This window comes from Zalophus californianus, chromosome 17 (assembly GCF_009762305.2).
Source record: "Zalophus californianus isolate mZalCal1 chromosome 17, mZalCal1.pri.v2, whole genome shotgun sequence".
Classification (NCBI taxonomy): Eukaryota; Metazoa; Chordata; class Mammalia; order Carnivora; family Otariidae; genus Zalophus; species Zalophus californianus.
This window is the reverse complement of record NC_045611.1, coordinates 36410236-36438164: the sequence shown is the minus strand read 5'-3', so window position 1 is coordinate 36438164 and position 27929 is coordinate 36410236. Positions and strand designations below refer to the sequence as shown.

The 27929-nt window shown below is 40.8% G+C and overlaps 2 protein-coding genes across 2 annotated transcripts; one reads left to right on the top strand and one right to left on the bottom strand.

Moving 5' to 3' along the window:
- Positions 1 to 5579: 5579 nt before the first annotated feature.
- On the top strand, positions 5580 to 6001 carry LOC113936476 (ubiquitin-conjugating enzyme E2 L3-like). The gene is made up of 2 exons (XM_027619728.1): positions 5580 to 5606; positions 5702 to 6001. The coding sequence occupies exons 1-2, from the start codon at positions 5580 to 5582 to the stop codon at positions 5999 to 6001; spliced, it is 327 nt and encodes a 108-aa protein (XP_027475529.1).
- A 5118-nt stretch (positions 6002 to 11119) lies between these two features.
- Positions 11120 to 27450, bottom strand: DNAJA2 (DnaJ heat shock protein family (Hsp40) member A2). Its single transcript, XM_035725274.1, has 9 exons — positions 27242 to 27450; positions 25727 to 25786; positions 24986 to 25209; positions 22395 to 22475; positions 22014 to 22147; positions 19539 to 19735; positions 13413 to 13557; positions 13119 to 13246; positions 11120 to 11922 (listed from the first exon to the last, which is right to left on the bottom strand). The coding sequence occupies exons 1-9, from the start codon at positions 27317 to 27319 to the stop codon at positions 11731 to 11733; spliced, it is 1239 nt and encodes a 412-aa protein (XP_035581167.1). The 5' UTR covers positions 27320 to 27450; the 3' UTR covers positions 11120 to 11730.
- Positions 27451 to 27929: the final 479 nt, after the last annotated feature.

The window sequence follows — 27929 nt, the reverse complement described above, 5'->3', positions numbered from 1 at the left end:
GCCTTTAATGCTCCCAACATAGTCTGCCTTTTCTGTCCTCTTCACACAAACACAGGAAAAGATATTGATTAGCTGGGCTAGGGATTCAGTCTATGTGGATAGAACAAAGAGAGGTTCTTTCTCTCTGTGGGTCTACTATATCGGGAGTTCAAACTCAGGACCTTAAAAAAAGGTAGACTGCAAGCTGGGGAGCCTATGTGCTGAGGTTTTACTTCTTTATAAGTTGATTTCCTTTGTGCCAGCTCTAATTTCTTAGGCAGTCCTCTGGAACCATGATTGTTCATGGCTTAAAACTCTTGGACTTCCAATGATATAAGATTATTATGGGCTACTCCCCCCTCCAGAGGGGCCTCACTGTTTCTTATGACTGGTGTGTCTTTGTTAATTGCAATCACAAAATGTTTTAGATGTAAGTATGTACTGATCAGTGTTAGCAGAACATTAATCAACCATTATACACTCATGTTTTGGAATGTCTTGGTCAGACAAACATGTACACCATTGGCAAAGGCGTTCTAAGGATTTTATGTGGACCAAATATTAAATAGTTTGAGGAATCTTGTGTTGAACAAGTGTAGTCATTAGTCCATTGCGAGTAAATATGAGGAAGGACAAGGAAACTCTGTGGACAAACTCTTTGAGACCAAAGATATTCTAATAATAAGGAGTCAGAAGGTTTCTAAAGGAGACGGCAGAGCTGGCCAGTGGAGCACCGCTTCTCCATCCTTGAACTCTTGGAACTTTCTCATCTCTGAAACCTAAGTTGTGACAAGAGCCTAACCTATAGTTGAATCTCTTCTCTTTGATAGCAAGAAAGGAAGCATCCAAAGCGTAAATTCCTGTAATGAGGCCACTACAGTGGACATCTCTAGATTGTTGGGATACTCAGGGAAGATCCAACACTGTCTTTCTGGGTACCCAGCTATCAACTGTCTAGGATCAAGGAAGAGAGGATCTAGAATCTAAGGAGCTTTAGCTACAAGACATCCCTGGACCAGGACACCTGGGTGGCTCAGTCGGTTAATGGTCTGCCTTCGGCTCAGATCACAATCTCAGGGTCCTTGGATCAAGCCCCGCGTCAGACTCCCTGCTCAGTGGGGAGTCTGCTTCTTCATCTCCCTCTGTTGCTCCCCCTGCTTATGCTCTTTTGTGCTCTCTCTCAAATAAATACTTTTTTAAAAAGTTTATAAAAGAAAGACTTCCTGGGGCGCCTGAGTGGCTCAGTCGTTAAGCATCTGCCTTCAGCTCAGGTCATGATCCTGGGGTCCTGGGATCAAGCCCCACATCGGGCTCCCTGCTCGGTGGGAGGCCTGCTTCTCCCTCTCCCACTCTCCCTGCTTGTGTTCCCTCTCTCACTGTGTCTCTCTCTGTCAAATAAATAAATAAAATCTTAAAAAAAAAAGAAAGAAAGAAAGAAAGACATCCCTGGACCAATGTGATGAGAAAGAGAATGGGATGAAGTGTCGCATGTCTGTCATGCCACTGATACCCATATTGACAGGCTTGTTTGAAGAGCTTGGTCATCGAGAGCACCGGGGGCAAGGTATCAACTATGCCTTCAAAGAAATAGCTCAACCCTCAATCCACCTTTAGATGCCTAAGCAAGGCCAAAACCTTGGAGACTTGAGTCTAGCTTAAATCAACTGTCAGTGAGGTAAACCCATTCCCATTGATACCAAAATTAGTACATAAGCCTTGGTGGTGGGGGGGGGGGTTCACTGAAAGAGTACCTATGGTGTCTCAGGAAATGACATTCCTAGGCATTCTCCTGACTGACTCTTGTGTCTTCTAAAGTTAAGTATAGGGGCTCCTGGGTGGCTCAGTCATTAAGCATCTGCCTTTGGCTCAGGTCGTGATCCCAGGGTCCTGGGATCAAGCCCTGCATCAGGCTCCCTGCTCAGTGGGAAACCTGCTTCTCCCTCTCCCACTCCCCCTGCTTGTGTTCCCTCTCTCGCTGTCTCTCTCTGTCAAATAAATAAAAAGTTAAGTATACTTTAAATATAGATCCCCATTTTATGGATTTTGGTTCTACAGTGAGTTACAGCATAGCTTTCAGGACTGAAAATTGTGCCTTAATAAAGTAAAAAGTAAGTAATCATAACTTATTTGGCAAGTAAAATATTTCAGCATGAGATTTTTGGTACTGAAGGAGTTTGAGAAACTCATTTTGGCCCAACCTCCAATTCTAACAGGGATATATTATCTTCCTAGAGTCCTTTTTCAGAGATTTAGGTCATTATTTCATATCTTCCAGATTTTAGATTATGTTCAAAGATCAAGAGGCACTCCTTCCATTCAATAAATATTTATTTAGGTTCAACTATGTGCCAGTGTTCTATGCATTAGAAACTTTGTAATCTGTGCTTTGTGTACAAATGCACAAAGACATATTTATGAAGTTATTATCCATATGATTGTTCGTAATAAGAAATAATTGGAAGCAGGGTGCCTGGGTGGCTCAGTTGGTTAAGCGACTGCCTTCGGCTCAGGTCATGATCCTGGAGTCCTGGAATCGAGTCCCACATCGGGCTCCCTGCTCAGCAGGGAGTCTGCTTCTCCCTCTGATGCTCTTCCCTCTCGTGCTTTCTTTTTTTTAAATATTTTATTTATTTATTCATGAGAGACAGAGGGAGAGAGAGGGAGAGAGAGAGAGAGAAGCAGAGGGAGAAGCAGGCTCCCAAGGAGCAGGGAGCCCGATGTGGGACTCGATTCCAGGACTCTGGGATCATGACCTGAGCCGAAGGCAGACGCTTAACCATCTGAGCCACCCAAGCACCCTGTCTCGTGCTTTCTCTCATTCTCTCTCTCTCTGAAATAAATGGATAAAATCTTTAAAAAAAAGATAATTGGAAGCAATCTAAGTATCTATTGTGAAAATTAATGACAGGAAACTTCATTTAGAATGGAGTCTGGGAAGGACGCCTAGCTTGCTCAGTCGAAAGAGTGAGCAACTCTTGATCTTGGGGTTGGGTATAGAGATTACTTAAAAATAAGTAAATAAACTAAAAAAAAAAAAGAATGGAGTCCGGAAACCCTGAAGGGGGAGCTCTCACACACAAACTTCTGTCACAGCTTGCTTCACATTCCTCAGCACGAAGTTTACTTTACTACCCCAGCAAGAGGGTGGAAGAGTTTCTCATTGCCCAGCAACAGCCCAGCTAGTGAGAAACTGTCACAACTCAGCCAATGAGAAATTATCATCACCCAGAACTCTTACTTTCCTCCAATAAATTTTCTTTCAAAGCAACCCCTCTTAGCTTCCTCATTTTTCTCTATGAAGTCTTTATTCTCCAGACTTGCCTATGGTTTGCCATAGCTTGCATGTCCTGAATTGCAATTCTTCTGCTATTTCCCAAATAAACTTAATTTGTTGGTAAAATAACTGGCTATTTTAAAGGTCAACATTACTAGTAGAAGATTGGGTGATGGTTCATCCAAACATCTGAACTGTGAGGTCTTTGAAAAGAAGACTTAGATCATTATGTATCAGTATGCAAATATGGCAAAGGAATAAAAAGACCAAAGAAAAGTTAAATAAATTTTATCCCATTTTCACATACACACACGTGAGAAAATGGTAAAAATGCATCTGGGAAGGGGTGCCTGGGTGGCTCAGTTGTTACATGTCTGCCTTCAGCTCAGGTCATGATCCCTGGGTCCTGGGCTCGAGTCCCACATCGGGCTCCCTGTTGAGCGGGAAGCTTGCTTCTCCCTCTCCCACTCCCCCTGCTTGTGTTCCTTCTCTCCCTGTCTCTCTCTCTGTCACATAAATAAATAAAATCTTTTTTTAAAAAAAAGTCCATCTGGGAAGAGGACTAAAGATGGGAGGTTTTGTTTTGTATGCATTAAAAAAAAAATCTTAGGGTGCCTGGGTGGCTCAGTTGGTTAAGCGACTGCCTTTGGCTCAGGTCATGATCCTAGAGTCCCGAGATCGAGTCCCACATCGGGCTCCCTGCTCCGTGGGAAGTCTGCTTCTCCCTCTCCCACTCCCCCTGCTTGTGTGCTCTCTCTCTGTCAAATAAATAAGTAAATAAAATCTTAAAAAAAAAAAAAACAAAGAAAGAAAAAGAACTCAAAAAAAAGAAAGAAAAAGAACTCAGGGGCGCCTGGGTGGCTCGGTCGGTTAAGCGACTGCCTTCGGCTCAGGTCATGATCCTGGAGTCCCGGGATCGAGTCTCACATCGGGCTCCCTGATCAGCAGGGAGTCTGCTTCTCCCTCTGACCCTCTTCCCCCTTGTGCTCTCTATCTCTCATTCTCTCTCTCTCTCAAATAAATAAATAAAATCTTTAAAAAAAATAAAAAAATCTTAAAGAATAAAGACCAATCTATTTGTATTGATAGTCTCATTAGGGGATTTGAGAAGTGGATTATTCATTTTTTTCAAATCTCATTTTTTAATGATCATGTGCTGCCTTCCTAACAGAAAATAATTTGTAGATCACAAGAGGGGATTAACTGTTCATACACAGATGGGTAAAATACATCACTGGTGAAGGTCTTCAACCTACCACTGCTAAAGAGCTTCCTCAGGTTCTTTTCTTTTTTTTTTTAACTTTTTTTTTCTTTGTGATGAGAAGTCTTAGGATCTACTCTCTCTCTCTCTCTCTTTTTAGATTTTATCCATTTATTTGAGAGAGAGAGAGAATGAGAGAGAGCACATGAGAGGGGGGAGGGTCAGAGGGCGAAGCAGACTCCCCGACGAGCAGGGAGCCTGAGGGGGGACTTGATCCAGGGACTCCAGGATCACGACCTGAGCCGAAGGCAGCCGCCCAACCAACTGAGCCACCCAGGCACCCCTCAGGTCCTTTTCTTTAGCCTGACTTATGGTGGTCCTGGCAATTGGTTCACTTTGACCAGAGATTTAACTGAACTTTCAGAAATTAAAAACAAATGGGAATTATACTAACAACATTCTCTAGAAGTCTGCACCAGACTATGTGGGTTTCAGAATTTTATCAAATCCCTTGCAACAGGGAATGAATTAATCACAAGACTTTTGGAGTAATTATTAGATCACATGCATCTCTTTATAATCAAACTCCAGCTATTTATATTAATATAAAGTGTGTTTACTTGAAACTGAAAGAACATAAGACTTGCAAAGTAGCAAGCCAAAAAAGGAAGTCTAGGTTTCTGGATCTAACTGACTCTGTGTGGCATAAGTAAATGGGTTGTCAAAGAGAGGCAAGAAAATGGGTCAGTATAATTAGTGCTTCCAGCAAAATACTTAAGACCTAATTGAAACAACTGTTAACAGTAACTTTGTGTGGGCTTCCTATCAGGTAGGATCTACAATGTCCTTCTTACTCCCCAGAACCAGATGATTATTATATGCAAAAAAAGCAGCTACTGTACCAAAATAAACACTGAAGGTTCCATCCCCAGTGTTACACATTTTAGTTAAAATTCTTTATATGACACCAAAAGCACAAGTAACAAAAGAAAAAAATAGATAAATTGGACTTGAAAATTAAGAATCTTTGTGCTTCAAAGGACACTATCAAGGAAGGGAAGACAACCCATGAAATGGCAAAAAAAAAAAAATCTTGCTAATCAAAGATCTTGATAGAAACGCAAGATGGCGGCCAGCAGGAGGCTGATGAAGGAGCTTGAAGAAATCCGCAAATGTGAATGAAAAACTTCCATAACATCCGGGTTGATGAAGCTAATTTATTGACTTGGCAAGGGCTTATTGTTCCTGACAACCCTCCATATGATAAGGGGGCCTTCAGAATCGAAATCAACTTTCCAGCAGAGTACCCATTCAAACCACCGAAGATCACATTTAAAACAAAGATCTATCACCCGAACATCGATGAAAAGGGTCAGGTCTGTCTGCCAGTAATTAGTGCTGAAAACTGGAAGCCAGCAACCAAAACTGACCAAGTAATCCAGTCCCTCATAGCACTGGTGAACGACCCCCAGCCTGAGCACCCACTTTGGGCTGACCTAGCTGAAGAATACTCTAAGGACCGTAAAAAATTCTGTAAGAATGCTTAAGAGTTTACAAAGAAATACAGGGAGAAGCGACCTGTGGACTAAACTCTGCCGCGACCGATTCCAGCGAGTATGAGCAGAGACCCTGCAAAGCAGGACTCTGGAAAATTGACACGTGTGGCTACCTGGCATTTGCTTGTGGCAGTTACTAACTTTCTAGTTTTCTTAATCAAAAGCAGTCTAGGTAACCTGTAAAGAAAGGATTAAAAATTTAAGATGTTCAAAAAAAAAAAAGATCTTGATAAAAGATAAACTGGGGGGGCACCTGGGTGTCTCAGTCAGTTAAGCGCCTGCCTTCAGCTTGGGTCATGATTTCAGGGTCCTGGGATTGGGCCCCATGTTTTTTTTGTGTGCCCCATGTTGTTCTTCACCCTCTGCCTCTCCCCTCCACTTGATCTCTCTCTCAAATAAATAAAATCTTAAAAAAAAAGATAAACTGTGGTACATCCATACAATAGAATCTTACTCAGTGACGACAAGAAATGAGTTATCAAGGGGCACCTGGGTGACTCAGTTGGTTAAGCAACTGCCTTCGGCTCAGGTCATGATCTCAGGGTCCTGGGATCGAGCCCCACATCGGGCTCCCTGCTTGGCAGGAAGCCTGCTTCTCCCCTTCCCACTCCCCCTGCTCGTGTTCCCTCTCTCGCTGTGTCTCTCTCCATCAAATAAATAAATAAAATCTAAAAAAAAAAAAAAAGAAATGAGTTATCAAGCCACAAAAAGATATAGATGAATCTTAAATGCATATTGCTAAGTGAAAACCAGTCTGAAAAGGCTATATACTAACTATACCACTCTAATTATATGAAATTCTGGGAAAGTGGGAAACAGTAAGAAGAGGTTGCCATGGGTTCAGGAGGGGGAGAGGGAGGTTGAATAGGACTTTTTTAGCGTGGTGAAACTGTTCCATATGACACTGTAACAGTAGATACATGACAATGCATTTGTCAAAACACAGTGAACTTCACAGCACAGTGACCTTCAATGTATGCAGATTTAAAAACATCATTTAGAAGTGGTGGGGGTGGTTCCTAGGATGAAATGCAGAACAAACAACACAATCTAACATTATAATATTACAACATGTTAACAATCTCCCTGAAGGGGATGAGGTTACTAACCTGTCACTTTGGAAATGAAATCTGCATTATTTTTTAATGAAAATTAAAAGAAACTATTCTTGGGTGCCTGGGTGGCTCAGTTGGTTAAGCAATTGCCTTCGGCTGAAGTCATGATCCTGGAGTCCCGGGATCGAGTTCCGCATCGGGCTCCCTGCTCAGCAGGGAGTCTGCTTCTCCCTCTGACCCTCTCCCCTCTCATGTGCTTTCTCTCAAATAAATGAAATCTTTAAAAAAAATTAAAAACAATAAACTATTCTTAGCACTGTACACTAGTTGATAAACTTGTTTCCCATGTCAGCATGGGTTTACAATTTTACTATCACCATACATGTATCATCGTGGAATTCAACAACTAAGCAAATGGTAGGCAGATGGTGGGAGCAAGCTTTCTCAGTGTTTCACTGAAATAACACTAGACTGACTCGTGCAAGTAGGCCTGTTAGAAACAAGTTTTATACCTGTGCCTTGACAGAGTTTTGACATGCAGCAGTGTGTTGCGCTGTTTCAGGAGATGACACTGTGATATTGTGATAGAATAAGAAATATACATTTGGTTTTTATTCCTGGTTCCCAGCACAGAGCTCTTAAAACCCTTGGAATTTCTTGGGCGCCTAGGTGGCTCAGTCATTAAGCGTCTGCCTCTGGCTCAGGTCATGATCCCAGAGTCCTGGCATTGAGTCCCACATTGGGCTCCATGCTCGGCAGGAAGTCTGCTTCTCCCTCTCCCACTCCCCCTGCTTGTGTTTCCTCTCTCACTTTCTGTCAAATAAATAAATAAAATCTTAAAAAAAACCAACCACCTTGGAATTTCCTGGTAGGGGTGGGAGGAGTGTCTTTTTTATTCATAACAAGACCCTTTCAACCATACCTGATTTTATGCTAATGAGATGAGTCTCGAAGGATGGAAGCTGGTTACCAGAGGAACCAACTGTATGATTAGAGGCTGGAACTTTCAGCCTCACGGTCCTGACCTCCGGGAGGTAAGAGAGGCTGAGATGAAGTTCAATCACAAACAGTCAAGGACACAAACAGTTCTAAAACCATTTGTCCACCGCTGATTAAGACTCGGGTGGCAGGTATGGGGGATAATACTCATTTAGCCTTCTGAGCTTTCTGGGCATAGTTGACGACCTTGTCAGCTCCAGCTACCTTCTTGTCCGCTGCTTTGATGACACCATTTAAATTTAACAGTAAAAGACAGGTTAATGCCAATAAGGCATTGTAGAACCAGGACAATGTTTTGTGAACCATTTGTTTTGCGCACGCGCGTGTGTGTGTGTGTGTGTGGCAGTTTTAGGTTATGTTTTTAAAATCAGTACTTTTTAATGGAAGCAACTTGACCAAAATCTGTCACTGAATTTTGAGACCCATTAAAATGAGTTTAATGAAACAAAACCAAAAACCCACAAATGGCTGATGAATTTAATCAGTTGTGCCTATGTAATGATGGAACCTCCCTAGAAACCCTAAGGGACAGGGTCCAGAAGAGCTTCAGATTGGTGAGCACATCAAGGTGCTGGGAGAGGGATGTGCTCAGAGGGATGGAAACTCTGCATCCCTTGCTCTATGCATCTCCTCCCTTTGGGTGTTCCTGAGTTGCATCCTTTATGATAAACTGGCAATCTAGTAAGTAGTGTTTTCCTGAGTTCTGTGAGCCATTCTTGCAAGTTATCGAACCTGAGGAGGGGGTTGTGGGTACCACTGATGAGCAGTTGGTTAGAAGCGTAGGTGACAACCTGGGACTTGTGATCGACACCTGAAGTCAGGGCAGTCTTGTGGGACTGAGCCCTTAACCTGTGGGGTCTGCACTAACTCCAGGTAGTGTCAGAAGTGTTATGATCAGAGGAGACACGTTTTTCAACATTATGCTGATTCATTTCTGTAACTAGTACTGTGGGAAACTTTATACATAAAACCAAGGGACATTCTGCAAAATAGCTGACCAGTATTCCTCAAAATTGTGTAGGTCATCAAAACCAAACAAGTCTGAGGACTGTCACAGCAAAGAGGAGCCTTTGCAGGTATGACTAAGTATAATAGGATATCCTGGAACAGAAAAAGATAAAAAATAAGAAAATCTGAATAAAGTATGGGGTGGCAAAGGATTTGAATACATTTCTCCAAAGATATACAAATAGCCAGTAAGCACATGAAAAGGTGGCTATCATGAGACATTGGGGAAATGCAAATAAAAACCACTTCATTACCCACTAGGATGACAGGTACTAACAAACGTTGGCAGTTAAAGTGGAAAAATTGAAATCTCATACACTGCTGGTAGGACTGTAAAATGGTGCAGTCTTTTTGGAAAAGTTTGGCAGTTTTTCAAAAGATTAAACACCATGTGACCCACTCCTGGTATAGATCTAGAAAAATTTTAAATATGTCCATACAAAAATTTATACATGAATGTTCATAGCAGCATTATTCAAATGGAAAAACCCCCAAATGACCATCAACAGATGGATGGGTAAACAAACACAGGGTATTGCTAGCTACACAACAGATTACTTGACAATAAAAATGAAGTACTGATCCATACTATGACAGGGATAAACCTTGAAAACATATTAAATGAACAGCTTACTGAAGGCCACATGATGTTATGACTCCATTTTATACAAAATGAAACTAGTCACTGTACTAGGGGCTAGGGAGTGAATGCTAATGGATTTGGGTTTTTTTTCCCTGGGGTGATGAAAATGTTCTGGAATTAGTGGTGATGGTTGCAAACTCTGTAAATACACTGGAAATGACTGAGTTGTACACCTTTTTTTAAAAGGCAGATTTAATGACATAGGAGTTACTTCAATAGTTGGTAAAAAGATCCTTTGTGCTGCTGATACTATACAAGCTTATTCTGTATACAGGTAGCTCTACGAAGCAGAGCACAACCGAGGGCAGTAACAGATCTTAACAAGGTTGGATTCTCCTTCCATATGGTTTTCGCTATGGCCAAAAAACCTGGGTAGAATTAAAACAAAGACTACACTGAACAACTCTAATGTTTTATAAACCTTTATTGGAAAGGCTACAAACTTTATATTGCCACTGCATTTCTTACCCTTAAAGTGGTTATGGGGACGTAACCTTGGATACAAAACTACTATGCTGTTGAATCTTGCCCAGGCTGGTTGTAAAATATTTTTTGTACAATGGAGGTAGAGAGGACAGGGCAGTAATTTAAACCTCACAGGCCTTGATTAATGCCAGGACACGTCCCACTCCCCCCTCCCGCCCCCCACTCAGGTTCTGGTAGACCTAGAAATAAACTACAAGTACTGTGTTTAGGCTCAGGGATGGCATAATACATTTTTAAATTTTAGCTTTCAGTTTTCCGTTTGTTCTTTTACAGATGTAAAATGTACAACTAATGTCTCTTTTCCCTAAAATTAAAGTGTGTTCTAAAAATATCTACTCTGGGAATGAAAAGAAGGTACTAGAAGATGGAAAGAACGACACAACATCCTCTTCACAGTTTTACCTGATTTTCTCATACCAGCCTGAGTCTTACTTTTCTATAAAACATTGTCATCACTGCTTCCCCCAATCTCAAATATTCAACTTAATGGAGACAGAGAATCTTTAACTTAACATTTAATGAAAACAGAGCATTTTAACAGGTTCTATGCAGACATGGTTCTAATATTGATTTGCTGTTACCTTATTTTTTAAAAGGGGGTGGTGGTGGGGAGATACAGAGGCTAGATTAACCTGGCCCCAACGTTCAGGATCATTAACTTATGAGTTACATAACTCTGATGTCCTTGACTGTACAAAGCATCAATTGAAGCCAATAAAGCCTGTTTCTACCAACATATCAAACTTTCTTTTTGCCTTTTAAAACTATAAAATGGGCACGTACCTGAGGCATAGGCTTCAGGCCAATGGGTTTTTTAAGGGCTGCTTAAGAACCAGAATGAAGGATACATTCTCCAGTTTAAGGATACATTTTACAGTTCAAAGTATGTTCTTCCTTCTAAAAATGTGACACAAAGAATAATTTATACCAACTGCTTTTTATTATCGAGTTTCAGAAACCTTTCACAAGATGGTAAAAAAAAAGGGGGGGAGGACTTTACAACCACAGCTAATGTTTTTTTTTTCCATTGTTCCCAGTCAGCTCCAAACCCATTGTGTGCAAAGCCCATTTTTCCATGCATCTAAATGATAGATACAGGCTATGAAATTCTTTATTCTATTTGTAGCAGCTTACGCAGGTGCAGCCAAACACAAAGCTTCAGGACAAATTGTACACAAACTTTACAATGTGGGATTTGGATTTAAAATATGAAACATAAAATCTACACAAAACTGATAAAAATCAAGCACAGATACCAGGACTGAAACTTATAACCCATGTGTGAAAGGGAGTCTTGTTTCCTTTCAAGTGCTTTATTCTGCTACAGAACAGTCAAAATGAAGATGTAAAGCTTTGTGGTTAGTTTAAATTATACACTCTGTAGATACTATACCAATTTTAAAAGTTACACATAGACCAACAGATGTCCATCAGTTCATCTGGACTGACCAGACACTCCAGCTGGATCGCTGAAAGCAAACCGGGCAAACGTGGAAAGAAAATCCACCTGTGCAATCTGTCTGCAGAGTTTACTGATGGGCACATTGAACTCCTGGCCCATGATGGCTGCTGCTTTCTTCATCAGAGCTATCGTTATAGGCTTCACGCCTCTGACCACCTCCCGAGCCCCGAGTGCTATCAAATTCTTGAAGCTCTACCTCCTCTGTGTCTCCAATTATGTTTGGAACTTCTGGTCTAGATGGCAGAAGATCTTCTAGCTCCTTCATGAAAATCAAAACAAAACAAAAAGGTTAGTTTGTGAGCTATCTTCAACTTCCCTTTGGATACAATCCAAGGTACATGCTTCTTTGAGAGTTAAAATAGATAAATCTAGTGCACTTTAAGCCAGAGATCACAAACTAATGACCCACAGATCAAATATGCAGACATCTTTTGTACAACCCAACTGCTGCTTAGAAAACAAAAAACCAGAAGTAGCTGCCAACATTTAAACACTGGAAAATTTTACAGAAGATATGCCTTCCTGCATGGAAGGACTAATGCTAAGCTGAGAGGCTGCCTCTTCAGGTGAGGGATCTGGTGTCCAGGGAGTCCCAATCCTCCCACCACCAACTTACATCCAGTCTGCTTTAATTCTTTACTATTGCCTGCTTGGCACCATCAACATTTACACTAGCAAGATTTGTTTTTGTTGTTGTTGTTTTTTTCTCTTTAAATTTTTTGTTATGTTAATCACCATACATTAGTTTTTTGTTGTTGTTGACTATTAACTTGTTTTTTTATTTCACACTTACAGAAAATTTGCAAAAATAGTACAAGAATTACCATACACCTATCATATCTCCATGTTAATATTTTAGTCACATGTACATGGAATTTTTTTTCTTTTTCTGAACTGTTTGAGAATAAACTGCCTATACAGTTCCCCTTCACTTCGTGTTTCTTTTTTAAATTTTGTATTGTTATGTTAATCACCATACATTACATCATTAGTTCTTGATGTAGTGTTCCATGATTCATTGTGTGTAACACCCAGTGCTCCATGCAGAATGTGCCCTCTTTAATACCCATCACCAGGCTAACCCATCCCCCCACCCCCTTTCCCTCTAGAACCCTCAGTTTGTTTTTCAGAGTCCATCATCTCCCATGGTTTGTCTCCAGTTGTTTTGTTTTTTAAGAGAGAGAGAAAGAGTGTGGGTGGGGGGAAAGGGAGAGAGAGAACCTGAAGCAGGTTCCACATCCAGCGAGAAGCCTGACATGGGGCTTGAAATACAGTTGGATGCTTAAGCAACTGAGCCACACAAGCACACCAAGCTTTTCTTTTAATAATCACTAGGACGGCCCAACAATCACTCAAATGTTAAAAAATCTTAGCACCAAAAACAAATCAAAGGTGACAAACACCTCATTGTTAAACTTTAAGTAATTTGTTGCTTGTATTTGAGAGAACACTTACAGAAAGCTTGTCTGGGTTGATCCAGTTGTTTTCAGGAAACTGCACATCAAACTTTATGTAGAGATCACCTTTTTCAAAGGGATTACGATACTGTGGCATTCCTTCCCCTCGAACTACACGGACACATCCTATTATTTGAGTAAGTAAAAAGGAAACTATTAGAATTTTACCCAAGAAGAAAGGTGCTCAGTAATTCTTTTTAGAGGTCACCTACTATAAAAAAATTATAAACTGAAAAACAAAACAAAAACAAAACCACATGGAATCCTGGATTAGACAAAAATCAAGATTTACCTGGTTCAATTACTTTTCCGGGGGGGTATTTCACCACAATCTGACGTCCATCAAGGTGCTTAAATGTGAACTGAAATCCACATAGAGCTTCAACAAGTCCTATCTTATATGTCATGTGCAAGTCATTCCCATCTCTCTGGAACACCTACAAATAAAGCACACAAAACACATTAAAAAAAAAAAAATGAAGCCATACCCTGTTGTGCTGTGTTCCTTGAAATGATTTCAAAACCTTAATTCTACCATTCATTGTAAAAGTCAAACTGTCATCATCCCTAATTCCCTAAATTTATATAAAGAAACCTAGCTATTCTCATGTAATATGCTAGAAACATCTATCAGAAAAGCATTGGAGGGGCGCCTGGGTGGCTCAGCTGGTTAAGCATCTGCCTTCGGCTCGGGTCCTGATCCCAGAGTCCTGGGATCAAGCCCTGAATTGGGCTCCCTGCTCAGTGGGGAGTCTGCTTCTCCCTCTCCTTCTGCCCTTCCCCCTGCTGGTGCGTGCTCTCTCTCTGTCAAATAATTAAATAAAATCTTAAAAAAAAAAAAGAAAGAAAGAAAGAAAAGGAAAGCACTGGAATTGAGAAAACTGGCTCTAATAAAGCATAGCTGAGGCTCCAAAAAAAAAAGAACCAGGGATATTCTGCAATTGTGGCTCATTTCCTGACCCTGCCTCTGTGCAAAAAAAGGTGGACAGTCCAGCAGGATTCTGTAGAAGAGGTTCATCTTGGAAGTGCTCCCCAGACATGACTGTAACAGGGGAAGGGGAGAGCCCAAGTTCAACATAAATGGGCTCAATATCATGCTTTACACATGTACAAGTATTACCTCACCTAAAATTCAAAATTTGCTTAGATGAATATAAATCAAACAGCAGTGCCAACAGTGACTAATTACAGTATTAGTCTATGGTTTAGGTAATGCAAAGATTATTCAATAAACATCAAGTATATTTCTGAGCTTTCAACGTGTAGGAAAAATACATCCAATTTCACACATACCTGACTTATAACTTTTGCTTATTAGAATTTACAAATATCTATACTTAGCTTTTGAAATTTAAGATGAAACAAAATTCCAATGAAAGGTCACCTAGATTTTTTTCAATACAAAATAGTCTCTCCTCCAAAGAACAAAACAGATGAACATAGGAGAAGGGAAGGAAATATAAGACAAAAACAGAGAGGGAGGAAAACCGTAAGAGACTCAACAAAAGGGAAGAAGACTGCTGGAGGGGAGATGGGATAATTGGGTGATGGGCATTAAGGAGAGCAGTTGATGTAATGAGCAGCGGGTGCTATATGCAACTGATGAGGGGCGCATGGGTGGCTCAGTCGTTAAGTGTCTGCCTTCGGCTCAGGTCATGGTCCCAGGGTCCTGGGATCGAGCCCCGCATTGGGCTCCCTGCTCCGCAGGAAGCCTGCTTCTCCCTCTCCCATTCCCCCTGCTTGTGTTCCCTCTCATGCTGTGTCTGTCTAAATAAAATCTTAAAAAAAAAAAAAAGCAACTGATGAATCACTGATTTCTACCCCTGAAACTAATAATACAGTGTAAGTTAACTAAATTGAATTTAAATAAAAAAGAATAAAAAAAGACAGGGCGCCTGAGTGGCTCAGTCTGTTAAGCGTCTGCCTTCGGCTCAGGTCATGATCCCAGGGTCCTGGGATTGAGCCCCGCATCGGGCTCCCTGCTCAGCGGGAAGCCTGTTTCTCCCTCTCCCACTCCCCCTGCTTGTGTTTCCTCTCTCGCTGTCTATTAAATAAATAAAATCTTAAAAAAAAAAAAAAAAGAATAAAAAAAGAAAGAATAATCCTGGCCAGTTAGGGAAAAGTGAAAATCTGAAAGATATCCTCTTTTCCCAAATTATCCTCCTATATTTACCCATGAAGGAAAGTTAATCTCAAACCATTATCTTGATATGGTCCTGGACCAGCAGCCTCAGCAGCACCAGGAAACTTGTTAGGAATGCATATTCTTGGGCCACAGCCCATACCTACTCATAAGAAACCATGGAGGTGGGGCCCGGCAATCTGTAGTTTTCATACCAGGTGATTCTAATGTATGCTGAAATTGGGAACCACAGAATATATATTACCTATGTGCATTTACTCAAGTGTTTCTCACAGTGGGTGGAAAAATTAAATTCAATAAGGATTCTTTAACACAGGATGTTTAAATGTTTTTATAACTCTAAAGTGCTAGTGTTTGTGAACATCTTATAACATTATTGTTCCAAGAACCATGTATAACCAGATATCCTTTGGTTAAAGCTACATCAGAAGTAGGGAACAAGAGGCATCATGTTCTTGGAAGGAAGCTCAACTTAAAGTGATTCCAACTGAAGATATCAGGGTTGTTTTGGGGGGGCAGGGAACTGGTGGAGGGGTGAGTAGGCTAGAAAATTTGATGCTAAAGTTTGAACAGAGAATAAACAAGGACATTCAGGGAATTTTTGAAAAACCAGGTTAATGAGGAGGGACTACCAAGACCAGACAGTAAAAGATTTAAAGTGGCAATAATTTCTGGAAAACAAAGTACAGAACACAGAGAAGTGACTAACATCCCCAGATACTGTGGTTCTTTGCTGTGCAAATGCACAATTGTAGCCATTATCACTAAAACAGACATACACCTGTACTGAAAAATGAATACACATGATATAAAGCACTCTCAAAATCAAAATGTTTTTTGATCAGAAGATTTATATGTGGGGAGCCTGGGTGGCTCAGTCGATAAATGCCTGCCTTCAGCTCAGGTCATGATCCCAGGGTCTTGGGATCAAGTCCCGTATTGGGCTCCCTGCTCGGCGGGGAGCCTATTTCTCTCTCCCACTCCCCCTGCTTGTGTTCCCTCTCTCGCTGTCTCTCTCTGTCAAATAAATAAATATTTAAAAAAAGAGAGAGAGATTTATATGTTTCAGCTATAGCACCCACCCTAATCTCATGGCCTGACAATTCCTTCAGCACAAATGTTGGGAGTAAAAAAAAAAGCCCCAAACAAAATAACTACAAGTTTTTTCATGAACTAGTTGAGACTAGCCAAATTTTCTTAGAAGGTTAACATTTTCAGGGTGCCTGGGTGGCTCAGTCGGTGGAGCATCTGACTCTTGGTTTCGATTTTGGCTAAGGTCAGGTCATGATCCCAGAGTCATGGCATTGGCCCGCATCCTGGCTCTGCGCTCACCAAGGAATCTGCTTGCAGAGATTCTCTCGCCCTCCCTCCCCACTCTGAAATAAATAAATCCTTAAAAAAAAAAAAAAGGTTAGGGCGCCTGAGTGGCTCAGTTGGTTAAGCGACTGCCTTTGGCTCAGGTCATGATCCCGGAGTCCTGGGATCGAGTCCCACATCAGGCTCCTTGCTGAGCAGGAAGCCTGCTTCTCCCTCTGACCCTCCCCACTCTCATGTACTCTCTCTCTCATTCTCGCTCTCTCAAATAAATAAATAAATCTTTAAAAAAAAAAAAGATTTAAAAAAAAAAGGTTAATATTTTCAGTGGTATTAATTAAACAAACGCCTAAATCTCAGGCTCCAATTTACTTTACTGGTCATATAGTAAAACCATGAAGTAACATCCTTTGACCTCTCACCAGCTGAACTTCCACTCTAACCTCTAACATCTCAATTTTCTACTTTAGACAGTTACATCTGCTGTCTGTTGGAAATTCCACGCAATTCCACCACCTCCAACAATTTTAAGAGGTGACCTTCTTCCAAACGCCTCCCCACAGCCCCAAGAAAGAAAAGCAGTTTATTCATGATCTCATCTGATTCTACAATATCTTTGAGGGAGGACTACCTTTGTATTTAGAAAACCAAGCCAAGCCCATGGAGCCCAAAGCTAGTAGTAAATGGGGAGTCAGAACTTAAATCCTTGCCTCCAAATCCAGTAATCTGTGTTTTAAAAATCCTAACTTAATTATGTAGCAACACTAAAGACTGAATGTAGGATAAAAAAAGGTTTCACCACCAGTCTGACATACCAAAAACTCTCCTCCAAATAAACATTACTTAACTTCTCCATTACCCTCTGCTGCTGCATACTACACATGATTTGGTAACTGTCCTCAAACTATTCCAATGAAAGATCAATGAAAATATCCACATGTTGTCTGTACCATCTTACAATACAGTTTATACCCAAGCATATTATAAACATCTCAATTACCTGGCTATCTTTCTGCCTTTCTGCCTTGTTACATGGTGGTGTGCATGAAAGGCATGATTGAACAAATGAAGAAATGGCTACAATGCCAGTTAACAGAGACTCTTTTAAAAGAGTTACAGCTCTTTTCCGGGCTCCTGGACGGCTCAGTCAGTTGAGTGTCCAGACTCTTGCTTCGGCTCAGGTCCTGATTGTGAGATCAAGCTCCATGTTGGGCTCTGCACTGAGTGTGGAGTCTGCTTGAGATTCTCTCTCCCTCTGCCCCTCCCCCACCTCTCTTTCTCAAATAAATAAATTAATCTTTGGGGGGAAAACAAAAGAGTTACAAATATTTCAACCTATTAGACCCTAAGGCAGAATTCTAGGAATTACTATTTTTTAGCAAGCAAGAAGCCCTTGCTCTTTGTAGGTTTGGCAATATCCACAAAGAGCCTAGATATATATATAGCAATTTATAGCTTTGCCAAGGTAAGAAATTTATCCTGAGAAAGGTTAGTATAGGAGAGCAAGCCACAATCTAGTTAGAGAATTAATCTAACCAATCTAATTCCCAGAATCTACATCTCAATATGGCTTTACTCTATCAGATTCTTTAAGTGATTTTCAAAATTTACTTTATTTGTAGAAATCACCATCAAAAGAGAAAATTTTAGTAGAAACTAAAAAGGTGGTTGACTTGTGATATAAGGATCTTCAGAGAAACTCAAGTCAATGTGGTCAAGTACAATGACAGAACCCTGTCAAAAGTCAGAATCTGGGTGATTACTAAAGAGGTTTCCTGAATAGCTCCAGTCTTCAAGAATAAAGGCCCACAGTATACTCTATAGCACATTAAAAAATACATGTGTGGGGGCACCTGAGTGGCTCATTCGGTAAACTGTCTGCCTCCGGCTCAGGTCACGATCCCGGGATCCTGGGATCGAGTCCCGCATCAGGCTCCCTACTCAGCAGGGAACCTGCTTCTCCCTCTCCCTTTGCTGCTCCCCCTGCTTGTGCTCTCTTGCTCGGTCAAATAAATAAAATCTTAAAAAAACACGTGCAATGGTATAATCAAAATAACATACACTAGATCAGATCGTTGGACCAGTTAATTATGCCTTGTACACATACAATATATACCCAGATTATTTTTTTTAAGATTTTATTTGAGAGAGAGAACATGCCCGTTTGAGCACAAGCAGGGGCAGAGGGAGAGGGAGAAGCAGACTCTCAACTGAGCAGGAAGGCTGATTCGGGCTCGATCCCAGGACCCCAAGATCATGACCTGAGTGCAAGGCAGATGCTTAACCGAGTCACCCAGGTGCCTCCAAAATAATTTTTCTTAAACTGCAGAACCTTTTAAGAAAAGCTCACATGGTTAACACAATATGTAAAAACTAATCAAGAGAGCAGCACTGGAGACTGAAGCCCTATCTCATCCCCTATCAAAGGAGTTTCACAATGAAAAATAAGCTGCCTTAGATAATCTGGTCCAATGCCCTTTTCTTTTTTTTTTTTAAGATTTATTAGAGAGAGAGAGAGACAGTGAGAGAGGGAACACAAGCACGGGGAGTGGGAGAGGGAGAAGCAGACTTCCCGCTGAGCAGGGAGCCCGATGTGGGGCTCGATCCCAGGACCCTGGGATCATGACCTGAGCTGAAGGCAGATGCTTAATGTCACCCAAGCGCCCCAATGCCCTTATTTTCATACAAGGAAACTGGGGTATAACCACAACAGGATTACTTAAGATTATAGTGCTAATCAATGGCTGAGCTGGAACCAAAACTGACTCCTTTTCAGTGCTTCTGAAAGCACCTGCCTTGTTGGTCTACTAAGCAAGTCAGTTCTTATAAACTCAGCCCAACCACTTAACTTCATTTATGTTCAATGTTGTTCCAGAGAACCCAAAAAGATCTAACCTGTATCTTGACCATAAGACCCATTTCTGAATAAAACAAAAATCAAACAAACAAAAAGGAAATTACCTCATGTTCCTTCTCTTGTAGCAAAAGAACAATGTCTCCTGGTTCCACTCCTGGGGCCTGATCTGCTTCCCCAGTGAATGTAATTCTCTGTCCATGTTTCATGCCTTTGTCTACGTGGACTTCAAGAATCTTGACTTCTTTAATTACCTTCTTCCCCTCACATTTTTTACAGCGGTCCTTTTCATTAATTACCTCTCCTAGAAAGAGAGAACATTAAAACTTCCAGCAAGAGTACTACATTGCACTCTTAAGATACGTCTTAATAATGTTTTTATTCAAGGGGAGTAAGTCAGACGGGGAGACGAACCATGAAAGACGATAAGACTCTGAAAAACAAACAGGGTTCTAGAGGGGAGGAATGTAGGGGGATGGGTTAGCCTGGTGATGGGTATTAAAGACGGCACATTCTGCATGGAGCACTGGGTGTTATGCACAAACAATGAATCATGGAACACTACACCAAAAACTAATGATGTAAAAAAAAAAACTAATGATGTAATATATGGTGATTAACATAATAAAAAATTAAAACTGTTTTTATTCATTAAATAAATGTTCTGCATTTAATTGCTAAAGTTTTATTTATTTTTATTTTATATATTTTTTTAAAGATTTTATTTATTCATTTGAGACACAGGGAGAGAGAGAGCACGAGCAGGGGGAGAGGCAGAGGGAAAAGCAGTCTCCCCACTGAGCCAGGAGCCCGATGTGGGGCTCAATCCCAGGACCCTGGGATCATGACCTGAGCTGAAGGCAGACACTTAACAATCTGAGCCACCCAGGTGCCCCTAAAGTTTTGTTTAAATTATCATTCTTAATAACAGAAACTCACATCTTACTACAGGTTACCTGAAGGACCCAGCAACCTGGTTCCCTCTATTTCAGAGAAGAAATGTATGAGAAATGTAATGTATCTTAAACAATACTCTCTTGGCTCCTGACTCTATTTCCTAAAGTTAAAACAAAGCCTAAGGTTCAAGGAAAAAAAATGGGTGGGCAAATGCTGAAGCTTCTACAAATGCTACCTCCTTTTTGTTTTCAGGCTTAGTTTCACGTAAGTTTAACTCTGCTGACAGAGACAACCCAAATAAAAACTTAAATATCTTTTATGGCTCATTATTACATTGTATAGTTGGTAGGAGATTTTATTTATTTCCTAGGCTAACCCCTGCTCAGATGTCCTATTACGGATCTTCCTTTTATTTAGGTACGCTATCACTGAGAAGTTTCCAAAACCAATTAAGAAATGGCTAAATTTTAGCTGACACTGAGTACCCCCATACCACGTTTAGGACAACACAACTTCTTTTCTATGTGTTCTTCTGAAACATTTAATTAGTGTTATAATAAAACTGAAGCTCTACATGTGAAAAAATAGCATTGATTTCTACTGGCTGATTATTGGCACACTTTAATGCTTAGGTAACATGTATTATTAATGACTTCAGGGACTATTTCTAGAACACTGCTTTCAAAAAGTATGTTCTGCAAAACACCAGTTCCTCATCATGGAATGGTACATGGGTAAAGATTTCAGTAATCTTTGGTTTCTTGATAGCAGGAACTGTTAAGAGGCTTTAATAAGGTAAAGTGCACTGAGACTTTCCAGGAGGGGAATATAATACGCAGTTTCTCCATTATTTCACCACTTCCTGGAGTAATTTGGAAAAAGATGCTCTAGAACTGTGCTGTCCAATATGGTAGCCACCAGCCATCTGTGACTATTTAAAGTTTAAATTAATTAAAATTAAAAATTCAGTTCCTCAGTCACACTAGCTACATTTCATGTACTGAATAGTCACAGGTGGCCAGTGGTGACCATACTTGACATTGCATATATAGAACATTTCCATCACTGTAGAAAAATTTTACTAGATGGCACTGCTCTAGAACAGGGTCTGGTAAACTAAAACCCACAGGCCAAATTGGGTATGCCGCCCTTGTTTTTCTAAGAAATGTTTAACTGGAAGTCACTCATGCCCATTTGGTTATATACTGTCTATGGCTAAAAAGCACTACAAGGACAGAGGTAGTAGTTTCAGAAATCACTCTGAGCCTAAGTATTTCAATTCAAAACCTAAAGTATTTACTTCTGTGAGAAGAGCTTCAATTCCCCTTATCTATCCTTAAAAGCTAGCTAAAGCTTACAGTAAAATCCTCCACTTATCAGAATGATAACTAAACAATTTGTTGTCTCCCTCTTTATCAAATATAACCTTTAAAAATATAAAGGGACGACTTTGCCCATCCTTTCAGAACTAAAGACTAACATTTCACTGAACATAATACAGATTTACTGTGTTCATTGGGCCTATGCATAATAGAGTAACTATTTTCACATTCTTCTTTTAGAACACTGTATTTTTTCTTTAATAAGATGAATACAAACACGTTAAAAAAAAATTGTGAGCCTCTCCAATTCTTGCATTTCCAATCCATTTCAACATAAAAGCAGAGAAGTACTGGCATGCATACCTTCTCCATTACAGTCAGAACACACAGACTGCATCTGTTGTACCATTCCTGGAGCCAGCTGTCTGATCATGATGCGTACACCTCGACCCCGACAAGCACTACACTTCTGAACAGCTCCAGACTTTCCACCTTGGCTAAAGCAAGCAAATATATAAATTAGATTTTTGCCCAAGGACCATTCCATTGGCCATGACAAACAGGAAATGTGCTTTTCACCTTCATCTTCAACCCCCAATGACTAGTATTTAAACTTTCAAATGTATCAGAAAATGTTCTGTGTTGGGTAGTTTAAATCATGAACAATTTTTACCTGGTATAGACTAAATGTGCCACTGAAAGAACAGATGGAAATTTATTTCATAAACCTGAACACACACTTACCCACTGCATGCACTACAGAGTACATTCTTGCTAAGTTGTAGTTTGGTTGTCTTGCCATTATACAGATCTTCTAAAGACACTCTGGGGAGAAAAGAATTAGGTCCAATCAAATTTTGCCAAGTTCTCCTAAATACAAAATATAAATGACCGCTGATACAGCAAATTCCACTATAACCTTTTAAAGAATTCAAAATCATCTTACATTAATTAAGTCAACTGATTGAAGTTTTATTTTGTGGCTCAAATTAGCAGAAGACTTTTATGATTATGGACAGTATCTATGGTGCTCAAAGCCACAACCTATAGGATCAGGCTAACAATTTGTTATGCTACATATTCTGACAGAGCTGATAACTGAACAAACTCAAGCACCACAACCTTCTTCTGGCCTCAGGCAGGAGGGCCCTCCATCTAATCCAATCCTCTGAATGAGGTACAATTATTATCCTCATTTTACAAGACAAAACTCAAGAGAGAGGTTAACTTGCCTTACTTGATCACATAGGCAGCTTGGTTCCATGCTCTTCTAAAGGCTTTGCTCCCCCCAAGGACAATTTTTAGAAAGGTGACAAAGTTATATTACAACTTAGGGGAGTTCTATGCAACTTAGATAGCGTATGTCTCAAAAACAAAACAAAAGTAACCTTATCAGCAGTGTGACAGAGAGGAGGGAAAGGTTTTCAACAGGGAGCCTAGAAGTTTAATAGGTCTTAAGGACCCACTGACTTATAATCAAAACTATATATCTGAACTTTTCCCAAATTTCCAAAGGGGTCTATGATCAAAAAAAAAAAGACAGTTTAAAAGCCTATTAAAAATGCCTGATAAAACCCAATTCGCTTTTATATAGCATATTTGAATTACAGGACCATTCATTTCCAAACTAACCTCAAAAAAATCTATGTATATCAAGTCTCAAAAATACTATTCATTTAGGATCTGAAAGCAATGCTTTTAATGCGGTTTTACCCTTCTCACTGTGTTTTTAAAACTCCTTTAGCAGTGAAGATTTACTTTAAAATAGAGGAACAATTGTTAAAAGTATTTTGCAAAACACCTATACTATTTATTTTGTGGTATTCAAACTTTCCCCAAATCATTATTTCAAACTTAAATTTATACGTTCCAGGCAGTATAAGAATAAAACACTGATGGACAAAACTTTAGCAACACTTTCAAATAATAACATAGCTACAGCTTAATCAGACAAAAGCAACTGGCTGCATCTGTTTTTTATACTCATAACAATCTTTAACCAAATCATATACAGAAAACAAAGAGGTAGATCTTTTCCTCCTTACATATTAAATTACACTTAGTATGCAAAACCACTACCTAAGAGGCCAGAAAAACACACACTTCAACAAACATGGCCAATGTGGGTAATGGTCTGGCCAAGCTGGCACTCTCCACCAATGGTGCTAAACTGGCACAATCCTTTACAAGGCAATTTAGTTGTATTTATCAGCCTCAAAACACTGATGCCTGCCTGGGAATCTCTGCCAAGAAAAGACAAAGCTGTATATAAAGATACTCAAAGCAGCTACTTATTACAGAAAAAAATTGGCAACATCCTCTAGAAAAGGTGAATGCTTGAATAAATCATGGAATTGAATATTATAAAGACACCCAAAATGCAATTTTATAATAGGTAAATTTTAAATAATGTTAAAAGAAAATAGCATTTACCATATACAATGAAAAAAATTTTAAAGTGAGTATTAAGAATTTATTAAAATACAGCAAGTACTTTCTTGATCTTATTTACTTCTTAAATCACTTTTGTATCAAAGAAAAAAGAACTAATCACACTGTACAACTATTACACTTGGAATAACATCCAAATGATAATTTCTGAGGATAAATTCTTTTAAAATACAAATTTAAGAATGAGATCCAAACAATGTAGTTTACACTTCCTCTAATCTACTCAAACATATAAACTAGGTAATATGAAATATTTTAAATAAACACTTGAAAGTCTATGGCGTTTGCTAGTAAAACCATTATTGGTTCATGAAAAGAGGATAAAAGACCTCACAAACCTTGCAAAATAAAATAGCAATTTTCATATTGTAGAGGGCTCATGGGCTCACAGTCTAAGACCAAGGTCAGACACCATTCATATGTTGGCAGTTTAATGTCAGGCTAGAAGCCAGCAAGCTCCATGGAAACCAATTTAGGAGAGTTCACATGGAGGATCAAGTAATGAGTGACTGTAACATGTAAACAAACTAGTCAGAGTCACTCACTGTGTTAAGTTTTTAAATAAAAAGTAACTTGGAAAATTTAAATACTTAAAAAGAAAATAATCTTCATAATTGTAGTTTTAAATCACATAGTAACAAGTGGCTTCAGACCAATATAACAAAACCATCTGCCTCCTCTGTAGAAATATCAAACATCCTTTAAGATCTATAGCAAAATACAAACACCCAGGTTATCAAATTTAATTTAGTCACCCAATGAGGACAGTAAGGAAATGGAAGATTTTTTTTCTGACAACAGGATTTTTTGGTATCTTTATTAAGCATTATTACTTGAAAAAATAGTACTTAATATTTTTTTAAAAAAGAAAAAAAGATATTCACTTAAGTGGATGCATCATGTCTTCTCCTCTTCTTCTGCCATTTCGACTTCTACTCTGATTGCCCATGAAGCCGAACAATCCCCCACCAAAAATGTGAGAGAAAATATCATCCATGCCACCACCTCCACCGCTACCTTCCCGAAGACCTTGTTCTCCATATCTGTCATATAATTCACGCTTCTCAGGATTTGACAGTACTTCATATGCAAAACTGATTTCTTTGAACTATAAAAGAAAAAAAAGTAACAAGGAAAACAACTGGATTTTTTTTTTTTAAATCTCAATCACTTTACTTATTTTTTTAGAATGAAAGAGAGAGAGAGCACATGAGAGGGGGGAGGGTCAGAGGGAGAAGCAGACTCCAGCCCAGCAGGGAGCCCGATGCGGGACTCGATCCAGGGACTCCAGGATCATGACCTGAGCTGAAGACACTCGCTTAACCAACAGAGCCACCCAGGCGCCCACAACTGGATTTTCAAGTAGAGGAGTGGGGCAAAGGCCACAGGAATCTGGAATCCAATTATTCTAACAAAAGCTATAAATTACCTTTGGTTTGATTCTGGTCCTATCTCCCACCTACCACTGCCAGGAATGTTAGCATTCCCATTACAAAACCAAAACACTCTTCATGTAAAAATTTGGCTCTATGGTAAGAGATGGGACTTTTCTTGACAACATTCCTTTTTTCAAGCAGGGCAATTTAAAACTGAAACCTCATGGGGAAAAGTCTCAAATAACTTACTTTGTCACCAGCATTTGGATTCTTATCAGGATGGTATTCCTTGGCTAACTTTCTGTATGCCTTCAATAAAAAAGAAAATTAAAATAAAAAAAAGGTTACATACAAAATCTGATTTAAAGATTTATGAGTACCAAATATCCATTTTTCTGAGAAGCAATGTTTTAAAATCACAACCTTCCAAAAACATCTTTTATTCACTGAGACTGACAAATTGGATTCGTTAGGCTGAGAAAATATCTCAATATTGTTTACTAATTTATCCACCTCAATACTGTTTACTCACTAACGAAAAACAAAATATTGAAATTTCATATTTTCACTATTGTCAAATGTCTTTGATGGCCAGTAACCAGACCAAGAAGACTCTAATGAACGCTAAAGAAATGATCGTTAAGTTTGTTAAAACTGCGAAACATTTTAACTAAAAATTAAGCTAAGGTAAGAACCTCTGCTCAGGGAGGATGGCTCCTGCCTTCCCTCTAATTGAAACATCAAGAGAAGCTCCTCTTATTTTTTCATATGGCGGATTAATTAGGGTATTAATTAACGGGAGTAACTTCAGTCTTCCTGAAGTTGCATACATTTAGGTGGCTAGAATATACAACACTTAAGTCTTTATTCACAGACACATGAATTATATAATACAGACTAGCATTTCCGGTAAGGTAACAGGAAGTCCATTTTACTCTCAACTCTACCCGTCCCGATGCCTAAGGAGCAGTCTCATTTTTTCTCAGCTTACAAATTTGGATACTCTAAGCTCGGTGAAGACCGAGTAGGGCTCAAATGCCGCAAGTGCTCTGAAATCCTGAGATCAAAGATTCGCAGCATTGCAGACAGCAATAAGACCTTATATTTATTTTTAGTGTACACTCAGGTGTTTGGCTGGTAACCACCGCTTATTCCTGAACCGAGTACAGAAACATCTAGGTTACCTGCCCACAGAACAATACACCCAAACAGAGACCCACTGGGCGGCGGGCGAAGGAGGAAGAGTGGGAGGTGCTCCTGCGGCTGCGGCACCCAGGAAACATCCCCAACTGCCCGGAGGCGCCGGCGGGGGCGGCCTCAACCCTCCCACCAGGCCCCAGACCCAGCCCGGACTCGGCTCCAAAGCCGACGACCGCGGCGTGGACAACTTCTCCCCCGAAGCCGGGATGCGCTGCGCGCCTCTGTCCAACCTGTTTTTCCAGGGTGATGACCTCCGCGCGGGGAGGGCCGCGCAGGCTGCAGCCTCCCGGGAGCGCCCGGCCTCCGGCGCCCGCCGGGGGAGGGAGGAAGGAAGCGTTCTCGTCGTGTTTGCGCAGGGGTGGGTTTTATTTGCTGCATTTGCGGGCAGGCGGGGCCGACGGCCCAAGGTCAGCCGAGGCCGGTCTCGCTGACGCCGCCGCCCCCCAGCCTGAACCCGCCACGTCCGGCTCCGGCTCGTGGGCAGCCCCGTAGCGCGGCCTGGCCGCTTCAGCCGAGCAGGCCCGCGCCCCTCACACCCTGCCCGGCCATCCCGCTCCCCACTACCTTCTTCAGCTCGTTCTCGCTGGCGCCGGGCGGGACGCCCAGGATGTCGTATAGCTTGGTGTCGGCCACGTTTGCCATGGCGGCCGGCCTGGCAGCGCTTAGGGAAGAAGGCGACGGAGCGGACGGAGCGCAGCCAGGCCCACAGCGGCGTCGGCGGCAGCGCAGGCCGAGGAAGACAGCGAGGGGGAAGAGGGGCGGGGCTGAACTTTGACCCGGCGCACGGCGCGCCGTGACGTCGCTGCGCGGAGTCCGCCCCTGAGCCCTCGGCCCCGGCCATTGGGGGGTCGTGGTGGTGAAGGACCCGGCGGAAGGTTCGCTTCTCCTCAGGGTTCAGTCACCGGGGCGGGGTCCAGCATAGAAACTGAGAGAACTGTAACCCGCGCTTTCCAAGAATTCGGCTCTCTGCGAAAGGCGTTTTTGGAGGGTGCTGAGGGGATGAAGAGGCCACCCGCTAGGTCAGCTTCGAGTCCGGCGGGCGAGAAAACCAGGCCCCGCAGAGGTCGTCTTCCGAATCCGAGATGCCGCAGGTGGACCCTCTGCGTCTGGTTCCCTCGGGGTTTAAGATGAAAAACAGCACCTGGGTGTGTGTCTGTCTTTGTGTCTCTGTTTTGTGTGTTTTGTATTAAGAAATTTTTTAAACATTCACCAAAAGTAGTATGTTGCACCGAAGAGTACAACAGTTAGCTAC